General features: G+C 46.3%; 2 protein-coding genes across 3 annotated transcripts; both read right to left on the bottom strand.

Moving 5' to 3' along the window:
- Positions 1-521: 521 nt before the first annotated feature.
- LOC117843529 (probable polygalacturonase) lies at positions 522-4,001 on the bottom strand. Of its 2 annotated transcripts, none has more exons than XM_034724145.2 (7): positions 3,789-4,001; positions 3,579-3,699; positions 2,624-2,944; positions 2,261-2,381; positions 1,998-2,172; positions 1,832-1,902; positions 522-1,374 (listed from the first exon to the last, which is right to left on the bottom strand). In XM_034724145.2, exons 2-7 carry the CDS (start codon positions 3,594-3,596, stop codon positions 638-640), a joined length of 1,443 nt encoding a protein of 480 aa, XP_034580036.1. In that variant the 5' UTR covers positions 3,597-3,699; positions 3,789-4,001; the 3' UTR covers positions 522-637. The 2 variants fall into 2 exon arrangements, with proteins under 2 accessions (XP_034580036.1, XP_034580035.1); XM_034724144.2 differs by having other exon boundaries at positions 3,798-4,001.
- A 2,552-nt stretch (positions 4,002-6,553) lies between these two features.
- LOC117842572 (guanosine deaminase) lies at positions 6,554-8,309 on the bottom strand. Its single transcript, XM_034723048.2, has 4 exons — positions 8,153-8,309; positions 7,368-7,561; positions 7,192-7,296; positions 6,554-7,038 (listed from the first exon to the last, which is right to left on the bottom strand). Exons 1-4 carry the CDS (start codon positions 8,178-8,180, stop codon positions 6,784-6,786), a joined length of 582 nt encoding a protein of 193 aa, XP_034578939.1. The 5' UTR covers positions 8,181-8,309; the 3' UTR covers positions 6,554-6,783.
- Positions 8,310-18,764: the final 10,455 nt, after the last annotated feature.

Genomic DNA, 18,764 nt, shown 5'->3' with positions numbered 1-18,764 from the left:
TTTTCATAGTATCTATTTGCTCTTGTTAAGAACAACGTCCCCAAATAATTATATCCTAGCTATTTGGGAAGAATGTCCAATCAGGTCAAAAACACCTTACAGACTTTTTTCTACTACATCAGCTTTTTATTGCAATCTAGGTACTATATACTGACACAATACAAATCTGTTGTCACAGCTATGTGCAGAAAAAGTTTTCTCCAAGAGATTTAATTATATTTGTGGGGCCCCACTAGATAAGAGAGCAGTGGAAATGCTCAATCAGTAAATGTAACATTACGTGCCTTATAGCACAAAATTAGATAGTATAATCAAATCAACAGAATTGCAGCACGGCCTTGTGGTACAAATTTACCTAACCAAATTCTTTATCTAAGCTGCCCTCAAGAAAATTATTTATCTAAACCTGCAGGTTTGTTTGAATGGTAGATGAATTGGACATACTAATGATGATAACAGTTCCTTTTTTTTTGTTCATCAAGCCAAACATATTTATTCCATTTCCAGTAATAATCAGTACCTACCAACAAAAAGGCTTTGGAATAACATGAGTACATAACACTGATCCATAAAATACAATTACGAAAGCATTGGGGGAAAAAAAGGAACATATGCATCAAATAGATATACTCAAAGGTTACCTACAGAGAAACCAACTTATATAAAGGAAAGGATTTAGCAGTCGGCTAGCACTTGACTTCTGTGGCGACTGTGGTTGTGCTGCCGCTGCTGGATAGCTATTACCATCGTAGCATACTTGTCCGGGCCCAGGACTTGTTCTCAGTTGTTCACAGATCTCAGGTAACACAGAGTTTGAATACCCTTCGACAAGTGAACAGTTCCATGGATTCGTGGATCTGACACTGAGGGAAACATTTGATAAGCAAATATTGCTGAAGGGATCCCCTTGGATGCCCTGCAACATGCCCGCAACACTGATGTTGACACCCACAATATTCTTGATAGTTATGTTGCTTATGGTTGGGAGTGCATTCTTGTTGTAGTTCTCATCAGGATGTTCACCGTAGTTTCCAGTGATCCTGATGGCTATGGAAACATTTTCCAAGCTCACATCAGCTACATACACGTTTTTCACGTATCCTCCTCGCCCTGGGGCTGTCTTGATTCTGATCCCATGCACTGAGTTGACTATGCGGATACCCTCTGCCCGAACATCTGATATGCCACCTGACATCTCGCTTCCCAAGGCAATTCCAGCGCTGTTCCTTGTCTGTCCTGTGATGTTGCGGATGCTAATGTTGGAGCTAGGATGAGCAAAAGAAATGCCATATTCATCCCACCCACTCTTGATGACAACAATGTCATCGCCATTTCTGATGTAACAATCTTCAATGCAGACATTTGTAGATGAGTCTGGAGGGTTTCAAGTTGCATTAGTACCAGACTTGGTGACGGACAAGAAATAAAAATGAAGCTATAAGAAGAAAAATACGTAATTAAGGACTTCACAATTTTGAAAAAATGAGTCAGAGAAAACACTGGTGTCATATATTAAGAGATAACATTAAAGATTTTTGAAATTTGTATAATAACTATGGTGTTTCGTTTAGTAAGAGCTCATATATCTGAAGCAAGTCAAAACTACACATCTGATGAATATCCTGAGTACAGAACATACAGATACAGCATGAACTCTATATTTATGTCGCACTACTTACATTTTGTCTTGCTTCACATTTAATTTGTTTTGTTAAAGCGAACGATGTCCTAAAATTTTGCATGACATTGATTCTTTTAGTAAGTGTAGAGCCAACTGCTAAATGTTGAAAACATTGCAGCCTAAAGTTGCAGAAAAAGCAAACAAGCATACCTGGATCAATGCCATCAGTGTTTGGTGAACTGATAGGTGCTAGGATCGTGAGATGCTGGACAAGTACTTGGCTGTTTATTGGGAAAAAACACTCTACATGATAAATTCACCATTGCCATTGATGGTGTTTCAGTAATAAATGACAAGAGGAATGTTAGAAAGGAACCTGCAGTATACAGGATGGATATTCCAAAATGGCGAATTTGTAAAGGTTAGATTGGAAATAACAACTCTGGTAGAGTACATCAGTTCAACAAGGGGTGGTCTAGTATAATTCAATGTGTGGTTGTGAAACCAGTCCCACCAAATCGCACCTTGGCCATCAATGGTACCATTAGCACCTGGAAGGAGCATGATTGATACCTTGTCATGTACCAGAAGATTAAAAGGCTAGCCAAATGAATCGCATGATGCAACTACAATACTTACCAGTTATTATCACATCAGTAAGATTGGACCCAAATATTAAACTTTGATGTCTTTTACCAGGGAGTTCTCTACCACGCCCATAGGACGGAAGAGCATCAATAACTGGCCAATCAGATGAGTCCTGTGAATATACTCATAAGGAACACCACAACGAAATGGCTGCACAGTTGTTCCATAGAAATTTACTTATCAAAATCTGAGATGTAGTGATAGTAACTTCTGATCATTATTATTGTTACGACGTACAGGTCATTCTACCTTTTTTTTGTTCCAGAAGGTAATTTAAAAGTACAGTGGTGAGACAAAATAGAATAATTTACTTGAAGTAGGCATGTCTACAAACCATTTGTGAAATCATCTTACTGGTGATCCAAGAATTACTGCCTCCTTGTCCAGTGACAGCGTGAGATGGCTGATTAGACTAAAACTCCCGGTCAACCACCTTCCAGCAGGCACAAACAGCTGCGCCCCGCCCTTGTTTGCAAATGAGTTGAGGTAGAAGAGTGCATTCTGAAATGCTTTCGTGTTAAGAGTTACGCCATCTCCAACGGCACCAAAATCGGTTATTGAGGCACTGTGGGGCCTTTCCACACTTGGTGTCAAGTCATTGCAGTACATGCCTGATACACTAGACCATTGTGTCTGAGCAACAAACGTTGCAAAAACCAAAAGGACTCGAAATGTCTGCAAAAAATTTCAAGAGGCAACATCATAGTTCGATAATACTGAAAAGGCATTCATTGTTAACAATCAGTTAAAGAGTTTTGGGGGAAACACAGCAAAGTCAAACCATCAATAATCAGATAAATATTTGGGCCAGCCTTGTTTTGTTTCTTTAAGTTCATAATCACATAGGAAAAAGGAGGAAAAGAAGGATGGCAACTAAGTTGTTAGCTCTGAATCGTTCAAGCTAAACTTGTAACAAGTTGATTTTGTTTTTGTTTTCAAGTTCAAAGGGTTCGAGCATGAAGAACACAGCAAGTGTGGACCTAGCCTAAGAGACACAAGTAGCAATGTAGCATTCCACTTCTGCCTACAGAAAGGTTATGCCTCAGGCCCTCAGCACAATGCCCAAACCCATGGTTTGGAAATTCAAGGAACTGCCAAATTCTGGTTTGGGTTACTGGATCATTTGATTCGTTTGCCCCCAAATCTATCACAATAACTCCTAGGACACGGAGCGCACAGTTGAACAAACACCCCCTCCCCCACAACTCCAGCAAAGGAGCTGAGAAATTCTCTCGCAAAGAAAGGAAATACAAATACCAACTGCAAGAACGCAATTCAGATATCGAACAGGAAGTCATTGTCCCCTTACAGTGGCGGATCCACTCATCTTCCTGCTTGAATCGAGCACTCTCTCCCTCCCTCTCCACCAGTCACCGAATCCCCATCAACACAACCGCGCCGTCAGTGGGAGAACCCCGGGTAAGACAGACCTGCAAGAAGCAAGAACCGCAACAGCTCAACGAAGGGCTTTTCAAGGAATCTATCAAGAGCAGAGGAGCAAGCGAGGAGCAGCGCGCACTTCACTCACCGGAGGGGACAGCGCCGAGCAAGAAGCGACACTCCTCCGGCAGCGAACCCCTCTCGGCTCGTCGGCTCGTCGCCTCGCGGCACAGCTCAAAGCGAAGCGGCGGCGGCGGCGGCAGGGGCAACAGGTCAGCAGGATTAGGCTGTGGAACAGTGTGAGTTGATTTTACAGTGGTGATTTTACCGGCTGTGGATTAGGCTGTGAGAGGGAGAGAGGAGAGAGGTAGAGGAAGATAGTGGAGTGTGCGTGCGTGTACGTGAGCGTCAGCGTCTATACTATGTGATTGAATAAAATAGTTTCTTAAAAGAAAAATACTACAGCTCTTATGTGATCGAATAAAATAGTTTCTTAAATGGAAAATACCACAGCTCTTACGTCCGGACGCGACGGACGCTCCACCAAAAATATTTGGTGTGGATCCCACAAACATCTTCTTTACTCCCACATTATTCTCTCTCCCACGAGCCACGATCCATCCTTATCCTTTCTGAAGGCACCGCCGCCCGCACCTGTTGCCGCCGGGGCCCCGAGCTCGACCTGCTGGCCATGGAGGCTGTCGTGCCCGTTGCTCACCCCGTCCCCCGGCCATGGCAGGCGCTGCACCCAGACCATGCCCCCACCTCGCCGGCCATGAAGGCCACCACACTTGGAGCTCGCCGCGCCAGCCATGGCGAATGCTGCGCCCGAACCTCACCCCCGCCTCGCTGGCCATGGAGGCCCCACGCCTGTAGCTCGTCGTCCGCATCCTTTCGGGCATGGCCCCAACCTCCTCTGCGTTGCCTCCCGGAGCTCGCCGTCCGCCGCCTCCCGGCATGGCGCATGGCGCGGCGGGGCTGTCAGTGAGCAAGGCCAACAACCATGGGCGTGCGCGGCAGGAAGCGGTCTCCATGGCCGACGAGATGTTTCTGCATGTTGCAAGCGTATGTTTCACGTGTTTCGGATGTTTCAGAAGAATGTTGTAAGTATTTCATGTTGATGTTGCAAAGTAGATCTAAATGTTGCGATGTTGCATATGCTTCGCACACATGTTGCAAGAGTTTGATGTTGCGGTGGGAAATTTTTTATTTGGAAATGTTGCATGAAATATGCGCTTGATGTTGCGGTGGGAAATTTTTTAATCAGAAACGATGTTTACATTGAACGATTTTTCGCATATTTTTCAATGTTGCAACCTCATACTTTTGATGTTGCAGATGTTGTTTTTGAATGTTGCAACGGAGCATCCAATGGGAAAGTTCCTATCGGATGTCCAGGCGCTAGCAACGCCCTTCTTAAATCACTACTGGGGAAAGCCCCATCAATACCGATTGGGAACTCCCTTTAGTACCGGTTGCGTAACCGGTATTGCTAGTTCGGTATTAAGGGGCCTTTGGTACCGGTTGAAATAACTGGTACTAAAGGTATTAAAAATAAAAAAAGAAATCCCACCCCGCGCCGAGTTGCACCCTGTCGATCTGAGCCTGAGCCCGACCCTCACCCCTCCCCCCGCCTGAGCCCGAGCCCCACCCTTCCCCCCGCCGCCGCCCTTGCCTCCCGCCGCCACTCGCAGCCCGCTGCCGCAGATCCTCGCTTGCCATCGCCCGTCGACGCCTCACCTCGCCTCGCCCGTCGTCGCCTCACCTCACCCCACCCGCCCCGCCATCACCTCACCTCGCCCCGCCCGCTGTCGCCCGCCGCCACCTCACCTCACCCCTCCGCTGCTCCTCACTGCCGGTGAGGGGCGAGCAGAGGGGGGAGGGAAGGGGAGGCAGAGGAGGTGCCGACGGCACAGGAGAGGAAGGGGGAGGGGGTGGTGCTGAGAGAGAGATAGAGGAAGATAGGGGGAGGCGAAGATGAGATGGGAGCGGGTGGTAGCGGGCCGGGGGGGAAGGATAAGGTGGATGGGAGCTCCTTTAGTACCAGGTGGAGGCTCCACCCAGTACTAATGGGTGACCTTTAGTACCAGTTGGAGCCCCCAACCGGTACCAAAAGGGGTCACGGGAGGTTCCTGGGGAAATATCCGTTAGATCCGGTACTTAATGCTCACATTAGTACCGGTTAAAAACCAACCGGTACTGATGCAGTGGACGAAAGGTATATTTCCCAGTAGTGAGTGTGCATTAGATTTCGTACATCTTCTAAATTCTAAAGTGTTATTAATCGTTGTTTTGCGATTGACATGCTCTATACTAAAAGTGTGGAAATCATCAATGTCGATTTTGTCTCAAATATGGATGCTATTCATATTAAAGTTTTGTTGGTACCACACCCCCCTTTTTTCCTAATGATTTGAGATATATCCTTTCTTGTGCGTACCGGGGAAGGCGTGTATTTCTCTCGTGCCAGTGTGCCACTTTTACTCTATACCTCCATTTTCATTTTACCATTGTTATTATTTTTTCAAACGTAGTGCAAACATAGATGTTCTCATACATAAATTTGGCTAGTTGTGTTGTGTGCGAAACATTTCCTTTTTAAATAAATCTAATGCCTAAACTAATGTAGCCACAATTATTTTGGTAGGTAATGTCTTGTTACTGCCATAAATATATCTATTTTATTAGCATCTTGTAAGAATGTTGGAGGACCTTTCCTCATCATCAGTTTAAATTTTTTGCAGTTTAAACTTTTTGTTGAACTGGTTGGTGCATAAACCAATCATAAATAAAGAATGTGTGACACCAAATATGTCCTCGCTCTAGATAAGCGCATCATCTAACACGTAACAATTAGCCATAAATGTACAGATAAGTTTCACCGTAATAAGAAACACAATCAACTGAGCTGCACTTATTAGCTCACATTTGCCATTGTAAATATGCTTTGAAGCGGTAACTTGGGGAAGTCGATCTTTTCCCTTGACAACATTCATTCAATCCCCCACTAACGTTCTATTGATGGGACGATTCTAAAGACGCAGCGCAATGGACCATGTTCCTGTTTATTGACAACTTAGTACAATCTTCATCACTGGATGTGCACGGCCGGCACAGACCACACATTTCAGCTGCTAGTTCCACAGACAACGAATCACCATTCCCTTGGCCTTCTCTAACCATCCTCCACCTGTTCTTCTCCGTTGCATTGCTTCACCAGGAATTTCCCATGGCTTCTCAAAGACCTTATCGGCGATCTGAGCAGCCTCGCCCTGGACCTGCCTGATCTCGATGCCGGATTTCCGGTAGTACTCGACGAAAGCTTCTGGGATGGAGGCGTCGAACCCGGCGGCGACGGCCGCCTCCGCCTTGGCTCCATACACCACCTTCTGCATTGCAGGACGAGACGAGCAATGGTGTGAACAATCATCTCCAGCTACTCGTAATTTTGGCCTTCTTTTTTTTTTTCAAGAAGTTAATCCTTGCCGTTCCTTGTCAAACAAAATAAAACGGAAACAAAGGGTATTTTTTTTTTCGTGAACCTTGATCTTGGATGCCCGAATCAAGGCGATGCACATCGGGCATGGCTCGCATGACGCGAAGATTTCGCAGTCTGAGAGGTCGACTTTTCCCAGTCTCCTGCACGCCTGAAACGCGAGCAGAGCACGGTTATGCCATGCGAGGAACACACGCTGGCACACAGAAATTATTGTTTTACCTGTCTTATTGCTGTCACCTCAGCGTGTGCCGACGGATCAGTGTTCTTCCTAACCAGGTTGTGGCAGCTGACTAGCACGGCATCGTCACGGACGATGACTGCTCCGAAGGGGCCCCCGTCGCCGCGGTCGACTGCCCGGTAAGCCTCGCAGACGGCCTCTTTCATCAGCTTGTAGTCCCTGTCCTGCGCAGCCGCTGATCAGCAGAAACTCATGTTAGAAACCCGTGTAAAACTAAAAGAGCCCTGCAGAGAATTGTGCAAAGGCTGGGGACTGTAAAAAGGACAGGGATCGAAACTCCTTTTGGTGATTAGGAAAGATTCTTCATGAGAAGTGATTACGTGGTGGCTGGATTAAAATTTTAAGGACAAAGTGATTATGCGTGGGAGTGGTCGTGGATAAAGAGAATCTGTTTTTTTAGCTCACAGAACTTTATTTCATCTAAGGGAATCTCCTAAAATCAACCTGAAAACTGCTCCAGAAGCTCTGCCAAATAGATACGAATTCACGAGAAAGAAAAGAAAAGAAAAGCACAGCAAGCAACAGTAAATTAGCTTGTCTTGCTGTCAGACTGAAACGCATCAGGCAAAATCCCCAGTTCGTCCTATCCTATCGATCCCAGGAGAATCCCCTGATGAATCCCAACAAAGAGGATCCAAAAGGACATAATTCAGTTTCGAGGACCCCAAGTTCAAGGTCGGCTGGCCATCAAAATCGGCATTGCGGCACCAGTTCACAACTTCCTATGTATGCGTGGAAGAGGGAGTGATAGGAAAGATACGCATACCCTGGGGGGGCGCCTCCATGGACGCCATGAGCGGAGAGACCGAAGCTCGAGTCCCCAGCAACGTGTGCGCAGGGGAGGGAGGGTGGGTGAAGACGGGCAGACGGCGGTGCCGTGTGATGCGATGGTTGTTGGGTCGCTATCTCGTGACCAACGAGAACCTCACTTGCGACGTGTTTGATTCTCTAAAGTTCAGTCGTTGTCGCAAATAATATTAAATATGAGTAAAACTAATTGCTAATTCGCGAATCTATTAAAGGGTGTTTGGATAGTAGGTGTAGTGTCACATCGGATGTTCGGATGCTAATTAGGAGAATTAAATATGAGTTAATTATAAAACTAATTGCAGAACCCTGTGCTAATTCACGAGACGAATCTATTAAGCCTAATTAATCCATCATTAGCAAATGGTTACTGTAGCACCACATTGTCAAATCATGGACTAATTAAGCTTAATAGATTCGTCTCGCGAATTACACTCCATCTGTGCAATTAGTTTATAATTAACCTATATTTAATACGCCTAATTAGCATCCAAACATACGATGTGACGGGTGCTAAACTTTAACCCCCTTAGCCAAACAGCCCTTAAATCTAATTAATCTATCATTAGCAAATGATTACTGTAGCACCACATTATCAAATCATGGATTAATTTGGCTTAATAGATTCGTCTCTCGAATTAGCCTCCATCTGTGCAATTAGTTTTGTAATTAGCCTATATTTAATACTCGTAATTAGTATCAAACATCTGATGTGGCGGAGGCTAAAGTTCAGACCCTAAGAAACAAACACATCCTTAATTGGACTCTTGTGTGTTTCATTTTTTTCCTTACTCCTCTTTTTTTTCCCACCAAATATTACTATATCTGTTCACCAAATGAACCAATTAAGTTTAGTCCCATGTAAGGGTGTTTGGATACACCCCACTAAAGTTTAGCACCAGTCACATTGGATATTTGGATGCTAATTAGGAGTATTAAACATAGGCTAATTACAAAACTAATTGCATAGATGGAGTCTAATTGACGAGACGAATCTATTAAGTCTAATTAGTCCATAATTTTTGCTAATGACGGATTAATTAGGTTTAATAGATTCGTCTCGCGAATTAGCACAGGATTATGCAATTAGAGCATCCGAACATCCGAACACTGCCCCCTAAGTCTTCCTAATTAATCAGTTTTAAGGAACACCGTGTTTAGGTCCAGCGACAGTTCAAACTTCATCAAAATGCGCCTAAATTCACCCATCTCCCTTTAGTAAACGAAAATTTTTCTGGGATTTTGCATGCTTTGGGCACTAGTACAAAGTCACAGCTGGAGGCATGGATTACAAAGAAACACACAACAGGCCATACGACGTCTCAAGCTACAACTCCAGACAACAGAAACATTGGCATGGCAAATTGGCAATGGCATTGTTACTTTGCCTTTCGCAAACCATCCAACTTTTTTTCGGATGCGTCTAATTTACGGCCGACCCTAGCTATTCTTTTTAGGCAAGATCAGTAAACATGTTCGTGCGTTGCTACGGGTAAAAATTTTACATAACTTTAGGATTAACAGTAATATAAAAGCACAATGCATAAATTAAATCAAAATGCACCAATAAACATGAAAATTGCATTGAGAACACAAAAGAAAAAGCTTCGTGAATTAAGGCAAATAAACGGGACTGTAAACCATAGACCCAACCAAACCTATCTATGAGAAACTTTGGACGGTCACCACTCACCAGCAGCTAGCTATGCCTATACGGGAGAGAAGAAAAAAAAGACTGTCAATCCAGCAGTTAGCAGTAACATCCGCGTACGCATGTCTTCCCATCCGTTCTTCCTTAACAGTTGCGTACGCATGTCCTCGATGCCATCCATTCTTCCTCACAACCTCCTCGACGGAGGAACCGATGCTTCCGCAGAAACAGCAGCGCAACGACCCTGCGTCTTGCCTGTCCGGTCGTAGAAGGCCTGCACCCTCCATCCTATCTTGCTGGCGAGACACTACTACGACATGCAGCAGCAGGCGTGCATGTGCGGGCATGCAGTTCGAGCACGTGGCGCCGCGGTGGTGCTGGATGTATGCGGTCGTGCGGGGCCCGTGGTGGCAGCGGCACTGGATGTATGCCGCTCGGTTGGGATCGGCCATCCATCTATCCTGACCTCGTTTATCTCCCCGCGGCGGATCTCCCCTCACACGCTCGGATCGTCGGCGGTGGGGATCGAAACCGAGCTGTGGTTCGGTCTGTGCAGCGAGGAAGTGCCAGGTGAGCCCACGAAGGTTGCACCGAGGAGCCCGTGCGGCGGGCGTGTCCCAATCTTGTTTTGTGGAGCCTGCATGTCAGCCACGTCCGGCCCATATTCGTGGCGAGGCGCCGAGGCGAGCGGCACAGCACTCATTGATGTGCCGAGCGAGGTGGAGCGACGCTTGCGAGCGAGACACGCGAGACCGGGGCGTTGAGACTCCCGCTGGCGCCGCTGCCCGTCGTTGCCACAGAGTACAACTTCCGTCTCGACGTCACTCCGTCGATCTCACCGGTCCTAGGTTAACCTTTTATTATTATTATTCAAAACCCATTCCTAAACGTCTCAATAAACCAAGAAACAAAACAAAATTTCTGGGAAGCGGATATGTACATGGATCAGACTTAACCGGTTCTCAGTGTGCTCGGAGTTGAGGACGCATAGGACATCTAGGGTCCAGGTCCACCGTGGACCCGTCAATGATAGAGGTTGGACCAAATAAAAAAATTTGAGTAGAAGCGTTTCTCACTATTATATAATAATATGTAACTTTAATAATAGGTAAGATAAGATAAGAATAATAATTATTGCTGCCACAGTTTGCGTTCTCAGCCATCCGTGGTCCCCACGTCAATCGAAAAGCGCGCAAAACCGAGATGGTCACGAGCCCGACCCGCGCAGGGCCCACCACTTCCCCCGGCCCCGCCACCAACCCCTCCCCTGCACCAGAAATAGATACGAAAAAAGGCAAAAAAAAAAAAAAAGACGATGGCAGAATCTAGACGCCGGCAGCCGAGCAAAGACGGCGGCGGCGACGACAAAAACGATCAGGATGACAAAAAGATCAGGATTAACGAATACAGAAAAGCAAAACAGGGGCCTAATAGCTTCATCCCAGGTATGTACACAGATCTCCCACGGTGTTTTTTGGGATTGGGGGATACACAGATCCATGAACATGCTGGAAAAAGGTCACTCACAGATTTGCCTGGAGAAAAAGAAACTGGATGTTCCCCATCGCTTTGATCTGATTCCTGCTTCGCAAAAAGTTGTCTGGCTCCAACATCCTGTACTAGCTTCATGACTACACATAATGAACTGGTTTTAGTTCTCTAGTTATTTACTGTACTGCATGGCGCCTTTCTGTTGCTGAACCAAAAAAAGAATAAAAAATATTAGATAGCAGCATTTAGTTCAAAAATTTACAAAATAATGCGTTGTTATGCTTTCATACATGTCCATGTTTGCTTTCTGTGTGTTACAAGTTTACTTTTGTGAAAAATGCATTTGATGTTTAGTGTTGTATCCCTAATAACTGGTCCTTGTTTGTAGGATTTGTATGCATGAATTTGAACAAGTTACCCCCAGAATTTGATTTTGACTTCCTGGATGTTGAAAGTCCAAATCCACCTTATTGCACTCAGCCCATCTTAGAGTCTGCTGGATTGGGTGGCAGTGAGCACCTTGGAAGGCAACATGCTCAGGGTGATGTTGGTGTGACACCAGTTGCTTTTGCAAATGGCGAACCTGTTGATGCTGACAATCAAGTTGCTGTCCTTTATGGTGGTAGCGCTCAGGGTCATGCTGTTGCTGAAACTGTTGTCCTTGATGCCAATGATGCTACTGTTCATGATGATATAGTTGAGGAGGTTCGGTATACACCGCCTATTCCATACACTGGGCAATCAATGAGGAAGCGAGGGAGTCTGTTAGATTGATCTCCTCCCCAAAGGCTCATTGGGATCCTGATCCGTGCCCTGATCAGGGGCGCCCACTCTAACATTGGGTGGTGGCCCCCTGTGGCACTGCGCTATATAAATAGGGTGGGGACCACGGCTCGGCTCACGAGGTTCGCCGTTGCCGACCGCCCCATCGACACACCTATCGATCTAGGTCTTGCGCAGTAGCGACGGGAAGCACCACCGCCGCCACGCTGGCGACTCAAAATGGCACTGCGCGTCGCTGCCTTGCGCAGACTCCCTCACGCGAACGCGAGATGGCCAGCAACTCCGCTGCTACCACCCCTAGGGGTGGAGGTACTCCTACCTCTCTCTCTCGCTCTCGGTTGACACCAGAAATCTCAAGAACTCTATGTTAATCGTGATCCCGACTAGATATGCATCTAAAGATCCTAGGCATGTATCTAACAATGGTATCAGTCGCCACACTAGAAGCTTTTTTAGATCGGGAAAAAGAAAAAGATCGAAAAAGAAATAGAAAAGAAAAGAAAAACCCTAACCCTAACCCTAGATCTAAAGAATAGAAGTGTAGCGGCTTACCTGCCGCCGTCCTCACCGCTGCACGTCCACCGACGGTGAGCGGCAAAGACCGGCCGAGCCACGGGCTCGCCGGGGAAAAGCTCCACTCGAGCCGCCAGAGCGCCCACTCAGGGCTCGGGGGGCGCAATAGCACCACCACAGGACCGCTCGACGGCGGCGCGCCCAACCTCCGGTGGACGCGCGCGCTGGCAAGGGGACCCGCGATGGCGTCGGCCCTCCTCCGTGGTCGCCATGGCCCTCTGGATCTCGAAGTTCGGGAGGCTCGGAGGGAGAAAGGGGGGACAGAAAGAAGAAAGGGGGGAGGTGCCGCGGCCATGCGCCGGCGGAGCCATCCCTCAACCGCCATCGGCGAGCCTCGCCGGGCGCGGGAGAGACGACCTCGCCGCCGCGGCTGCGGCGCAAGGACGCGGGGGGAAAGAAGAATGGGGCCTAGGGTTTTGGCTAGGGCGCACGTCGGGAGTTTTGATCCAACGACACGCCTGGAGGACCGTCCATCGCGATGATCAGCCACGATCAACCGGACCAAAAACGGCCCAGGCGGGACCGAGCTTTCCCGGCCCAGGCCCACGTTGTGGCATGGGGAGATGCCGCGGACCGGAGTACGAGCAGGCCAAGCTATGGGTTAGCTGTTTTCATGGGCCGCCTTAGCGGGCCGGCCGCGTCGCGCGAGCGGGCTGAGTGTGGGAACGGACTGTGGGCCGTTTTCGCTGCTGGACCGAAAAGAGAGTTTTGCACAGTAACACTTGACAATTTTATTTTCTATTTTCAGGGGTATTTCTTTGGTGATGTTTTGCATAGTTTTGATCTCCATTCAAATTTGAACCAACGGGATAATTTGTATTAGAGATTAAAGTTTATACAGTGTTTTTGCTTCTGAAAATAGATTTATTTCACAGTTTCCGCTGCAAAAGTTTAATTTCTTGCTCTTTTTAAATCTAATTTGAACCAACGAGATAATTAAATTTTTGAGAGCATGATAAAGTTAATTTTTTCTTAAAAAATTAGATTATGATGCTGTTATTTTCTGACCAATGTTGTTAATAACTGTATCATGATTTAAAAAGTTTCCATGCTTTTATTTTTATTTCTGCCCAACGGTGATATAGATTTAAATTGCATAAACAGTTGTATGTTTTATTTTTTGACCAACGTTGGAAATAAATCATGCAATTGTTGTTATCATCTCACCTTGAATTGCAAATTTCAGGAGGATCAACTTAATGGCTTGTCTCAAAGAGATACCTACTCTGAGAGGAGACAAACATGTAGAGTGGAGGAAGAAGATTGATTTCTCCTTCGTTTGTGGAGAAGTTGACTGGGTGGTGACTACACCAGGACCAACAGCTCCAGAGAAGCCAGTGAGGGCTGAAGGTGATGATGATGCTCCTCTAGAGTTGGTATATACCCTTGAAAACAAACAGTGAACCACTGCCAACAAGAAATGTATGGCTTTGGTAAAGAACACGATTGAGCCTGCAATTTTAGACTTGATCGCAGAGTGTGACTCCGTCGCAGAGTACCTAGAAAAGATAAGGAATCAGTTCACCGGTTCCTCAAAGATATATGCTATCCAGCTGTTCAAGCAGCTGGCCACAGAAAGGTACACTGGAGGAGGAACTGGCATAAGAGAGCACATCCTGAGGATGTACAACTTGGCATCACAGTTGAAGCCAATGGATCTTGAGCTCAAGCCTGGGCACATTATTCATTTGGTTTTCGCTTGCCTGCCAAAAGAGTTTGACACCTTTGTTGTCAACTACAACATGCAGCCAGAACAGTGAGACATGGAAAAGATGATAGCCATGTGCGTGCAGGAAGAGAATAGAATTAGATCCTCACATGGTGGTTCATTGCACTATGTGAAGGACAACAAGAAAAATAATGCTAACTCTTCTTTCAAGGCACGTGGAAAGGCTCCCATGCAGCAACAACATCACCAAAAGCCTCTCGCAGTAGACAAAGATCAGTGTCTCCACTGCAAGAAAAGGGGGCATTACAAGAAAGAATGCTCCGACTGGTTGAAGTCGATAATGGCAAAAAGAGGTGAGAATATTATCTCCTTTGTAAATGAATCCTTGTATACACAGTATTCGAAATCTACTTGGTGGATTGACTCAGGTGCAACTGTTCATGTTGCAAATTCTTTACAGGGATTTCGTTCGACGAGGACTACGCAAAGAAGCGAAAGATGCGTTGAAGTCGCAAATGGAGTCCAAGCAGATGTTGAAGCTGTTGGCGATGTCTCTCTAGAGCTAGTTGATGGTTTCACGCTTGTACTTAGAGATGTTCTTTATGTTCCTTCATTATACTGAAACTTGATTAGCATTTCACGTATGGACCATGATGGATATGAATATCATTTTGAAAATGGCAAGTGTGCCATTTGGTTTGATAATGCATGTGTTGGTGTTGCCATCCTTCACAATGAGTTGTATTTATTATGGCTGCGTGAAAAAGTAAATTCTGTGTGTGATGTGAATATGAATATATCCTCGTCAGAGCAAGAAATAAAGAAAAGAAAGAGAACTCATGAAACATCATCGAAATTATGGCACTATCGTTTAAGCCATATTTCGAGGGGGAGAATAGAAAGACTAGTTAAGAATAAAATTCTTCCTCAATTAAAGTTCTTAGACTTAGAACAATGCGTAGATTGCATTAAAGGAAAGTATGTAAAGCAAATTAAAAGAGGTGCTAAACATAGCACAGGAGTTTTAGAGATAATCCACACTGACATTTGTGGACCATTTCCTGTGAAAAGTGTGGATGCCTATGACTCATTCATAACATTCACAGACGATTACTCTCGTTATGGTTATATTAATCCAATTAAAGAAAGATCAGAAGCGCTGGATAAATTTAAGATATTTAAAGCTGAAGTTGAAAATCAGCATAACAAAAGAATTAAAATAGTAAGATCCGACCGTGGGGGAGTACTATGGTCGACATACCCCATTTGGCCAAGTTCTTGGACCTTTTGCAAGGTTCTTGCAGGAAAATGGAATAGTAGCCCAGTATTCGATGCCGGGCAAGCCTCAGCAAAATGGAGTAGCTGAAAGGTGTAACCGTACACTGATGGATATGGTGCGCAGCATGATGAGTTATTCCACCTTACCATTGGGACTTGTTGGGGGGAAATATTAACGATCCCCTAAATACCGCTCAAAAGGGGAAACGCGAAGGCCCCGAGCCCACCTAAGCAGAATCAAAGCTCCGCCTCGCCCGACCGCGGCCTCAGGGTCGGGAACGCCCGACCTCCCCCCATGAGGCTTCCACCTCGTCCGACTGCGGCCCCGGGGTCGGAGGCGCCCGACCCCTCGCCACAAGGTTCCGCCTCGTCCGACCCCAAGCGCGGGGGTCGGGCTCGCTAGGGCCCCCTAGGCCGGCATCCCCCTCGGATGCGGACCAGGTGGGCAAGATAACCAAATCCTGTGGGTCCCCCCCGTCGGCCTCACCATAAATGCGCTGCAGGCCTGGCAGAGGGAAGGCTGACCACGCTCCTCACGCAACCCGCCACAAGTACCCATACGCGACCACACTGTACAAGCTACAGTGCTGGCGGCTCACTCTCATTCGCCGCAGGGTACTCATGGCCTGCGCCGACCGGAGCGGAGGAGAGACTTGCCTGACTTCGGGCCCCGCGCGCCCTCGGGTCCCGCGCATCCGGCAGCAAGGATGTGACGCCCTCTCTCCAGGAGCCATCATCAGAACGGTAGCATCCATCGTCCTCCCCAACGAACACCAGGATAACGACAAAGCGTCTTCATCATCACCCGACGCCTACGAATGCCGAAGGAGCTATCTATAGGGTGGGACGACAGCTGGCACACGGCCGCCTCCCCCTCCAGCATGCACGCCGGCGCTCGTCAGGGGCCGGCGGAGGCGTCGGGCGTCTAGGAACTTGTTCCTCCCTTCCTACCGTATTTTTACCGTACCACGTTTACACTTTACGGTCCTCTTCACCCGATCCCAGCTGTAACTCCGGCCTCCCCCCTTGCGGTATAAAAGGGGGAACTCAGGGCCGGAGGAGGGGATCGATCGGCTTCTTCTCCCACAAGCCATAGCACACTAGTACGCTCCCTGAGAGCTCAAGCACAAAGAGACTTGGGACCAGTCCCTCTCTCGTTGATCTGTAACCCCTACTACAGAACCCCGCGTGGGCAATACGAGCATCCACGATACTGGACGTAGGGCTTCCCTTGCCCGAACCAGTCTAACCCGTGTCTCCCACGCCACCACCTGAGGCTTTACGCGCATAAAAGAAATTTACTAGTCTAAGTCTTGATCCGCTAATCTTGACAACGACAGGACTGTGGATGGAAGCGTTGAAAACCGCCATTCATATTCTAAATAGAGTGCCAAGTAAGTCGGTGCCCAAAATGCCGTATGAACTATGGACAGGAAGAGTACCCTCACTAAACCACCTGCGTGTATGGGGTAGTCCAGCTGAGGCCAAAATATTTAACCCAAATATTGGGAAGCTAGATCCCAAAACAGTAAGCTGCCATTTCATTGGCTATCCGAAAAAATCAAAAGATTTTCGTTTCTACTGTCCAGACAGATATATAAAGTTTGTAGAAACGAGACACGCCATTTTCTTAGAGGATGAAATGGTGATGAGGAGCATGGTGGCTCGAGAGATTGACCTTGAGGAGAAGCGGGTGTGTGCACCCAATTCGATGATTCAGGAACCATTCTTCTCACTACCTGTTGTTCCCGCACCCACAGTTCCTGAGGTCGTGGTGCAAGCACCCGCTACAGTTCCTGAGGTCGTGGTGCAAGCATCTGCTGTGATTCCACCCATGGAAATGATGAGTGATAATTTGGAACCTGTCCTTCAGGAGCCAATTGAACCCATTATTACACATGAGGAAAAGTTGCAGCAGCCACCTCTGGATGATGTGCCACAAGCAGAGGCACAGAATGTGCCCGTAAGTGAGGGGCCTAGAAGGTCTCAAAGAGTCAGAAGATCAGCTATTTCTGATGACTATAAAGTTTATAATACAGAAGAAGTCCATATGGAAGGTGATCCCACTTCATATGAAGAAGCCATGAAAAGCATTCACTCATCAAAGTGGCTAGAGGTCATGGAAGATGAAATGAAATCGATGAGTTCCAATCAAGTTTGGAAACTTAAAGAAATTCCTAAAGGAGCCAAAACAGTAGGCTGCAAATGGGTCTACAAGACTAAACGTGACTCCAAAGGGAATATAGAAAGGTATAAAGCGAGACTTGTGGCAAAAGGCTTTACACAAAGAGAAGGAATAGATTATAATGAGACCTTTTCTCCTGTCTCATGTAAAGACTCCTTCAGAATTATAATGGCATTGGTTGCACACTTTGACTTAGAGTTACATCAGATGGATGTAAAGATGGCATTTCTAAATGGGAATTTAGAAGAAAAAGTCTACATGAAACAACCCAAGGGTTTTATAATGGAAGGCAAAGAGAATATGGGATGTCGTCTAAAGAAATCCATTTATGGATTAAAGCAAGCCTCTAGACAGTGGTATCTAAAGTTTAATGATATAATTAAGAAATTTGGGTTTCAAGAGAACATAGAGGACAATTGCATCTATGTAAAGTTCAAAAATGGTAAATACATTTTTCTAATTCTGTATGTGGATGATATCTTACTTGCGAGCAGTGATATCAGTCTACTACTAGAGACAAAGAAGTTTTTGTCCTCAAACTTCGATATGAAGGATCTCGGTGAAGCATCATCATATGTTTTGGGTATAGAAATTCACCGAGATAGAAAGAATGGGGTTCTTGGATTATCGCAAAGGGCATATTTAGAAAAGATTCTAAAGAAGTATAATATGCATGCGAGTAAAGCCACACATGCTCCCATAGTCAAGGGCGACAGTTTTAGGAATTTTCAATGTCCCAGGAACCAATACGAGATCGATCAAATGAAAGCGGTTCCATATGCTTCAGCTGTCGGAAGCCTACAGTATGCTCAAGTATGCACTCGTCCTGACTTAGCTTTTGTCACCGGGGTACTTGGAAGATATCAAAGTAATCCAGGTGTAGAACACTGGAAGATGGTGAAGAAAGCATTGCGTTATACGCAAGGCACAAAAGACCTCAT

This window comes from Setaria viridis, chromosome 2 (assembly GCF_005286985.2).
Source record: "Setaria viridis chromosome 2, Setaria_viridis_v4.0, whole genome shotgun sequence".
NCBI lineage: Eukaryota > Viridiplantae > Streptophyta > Magnoliopsida > Poales > Poaceae > Setaria > Setaria viridis.
This window is presented reverse-complemented; position numbering and strand designations above follow the sequence as displayed.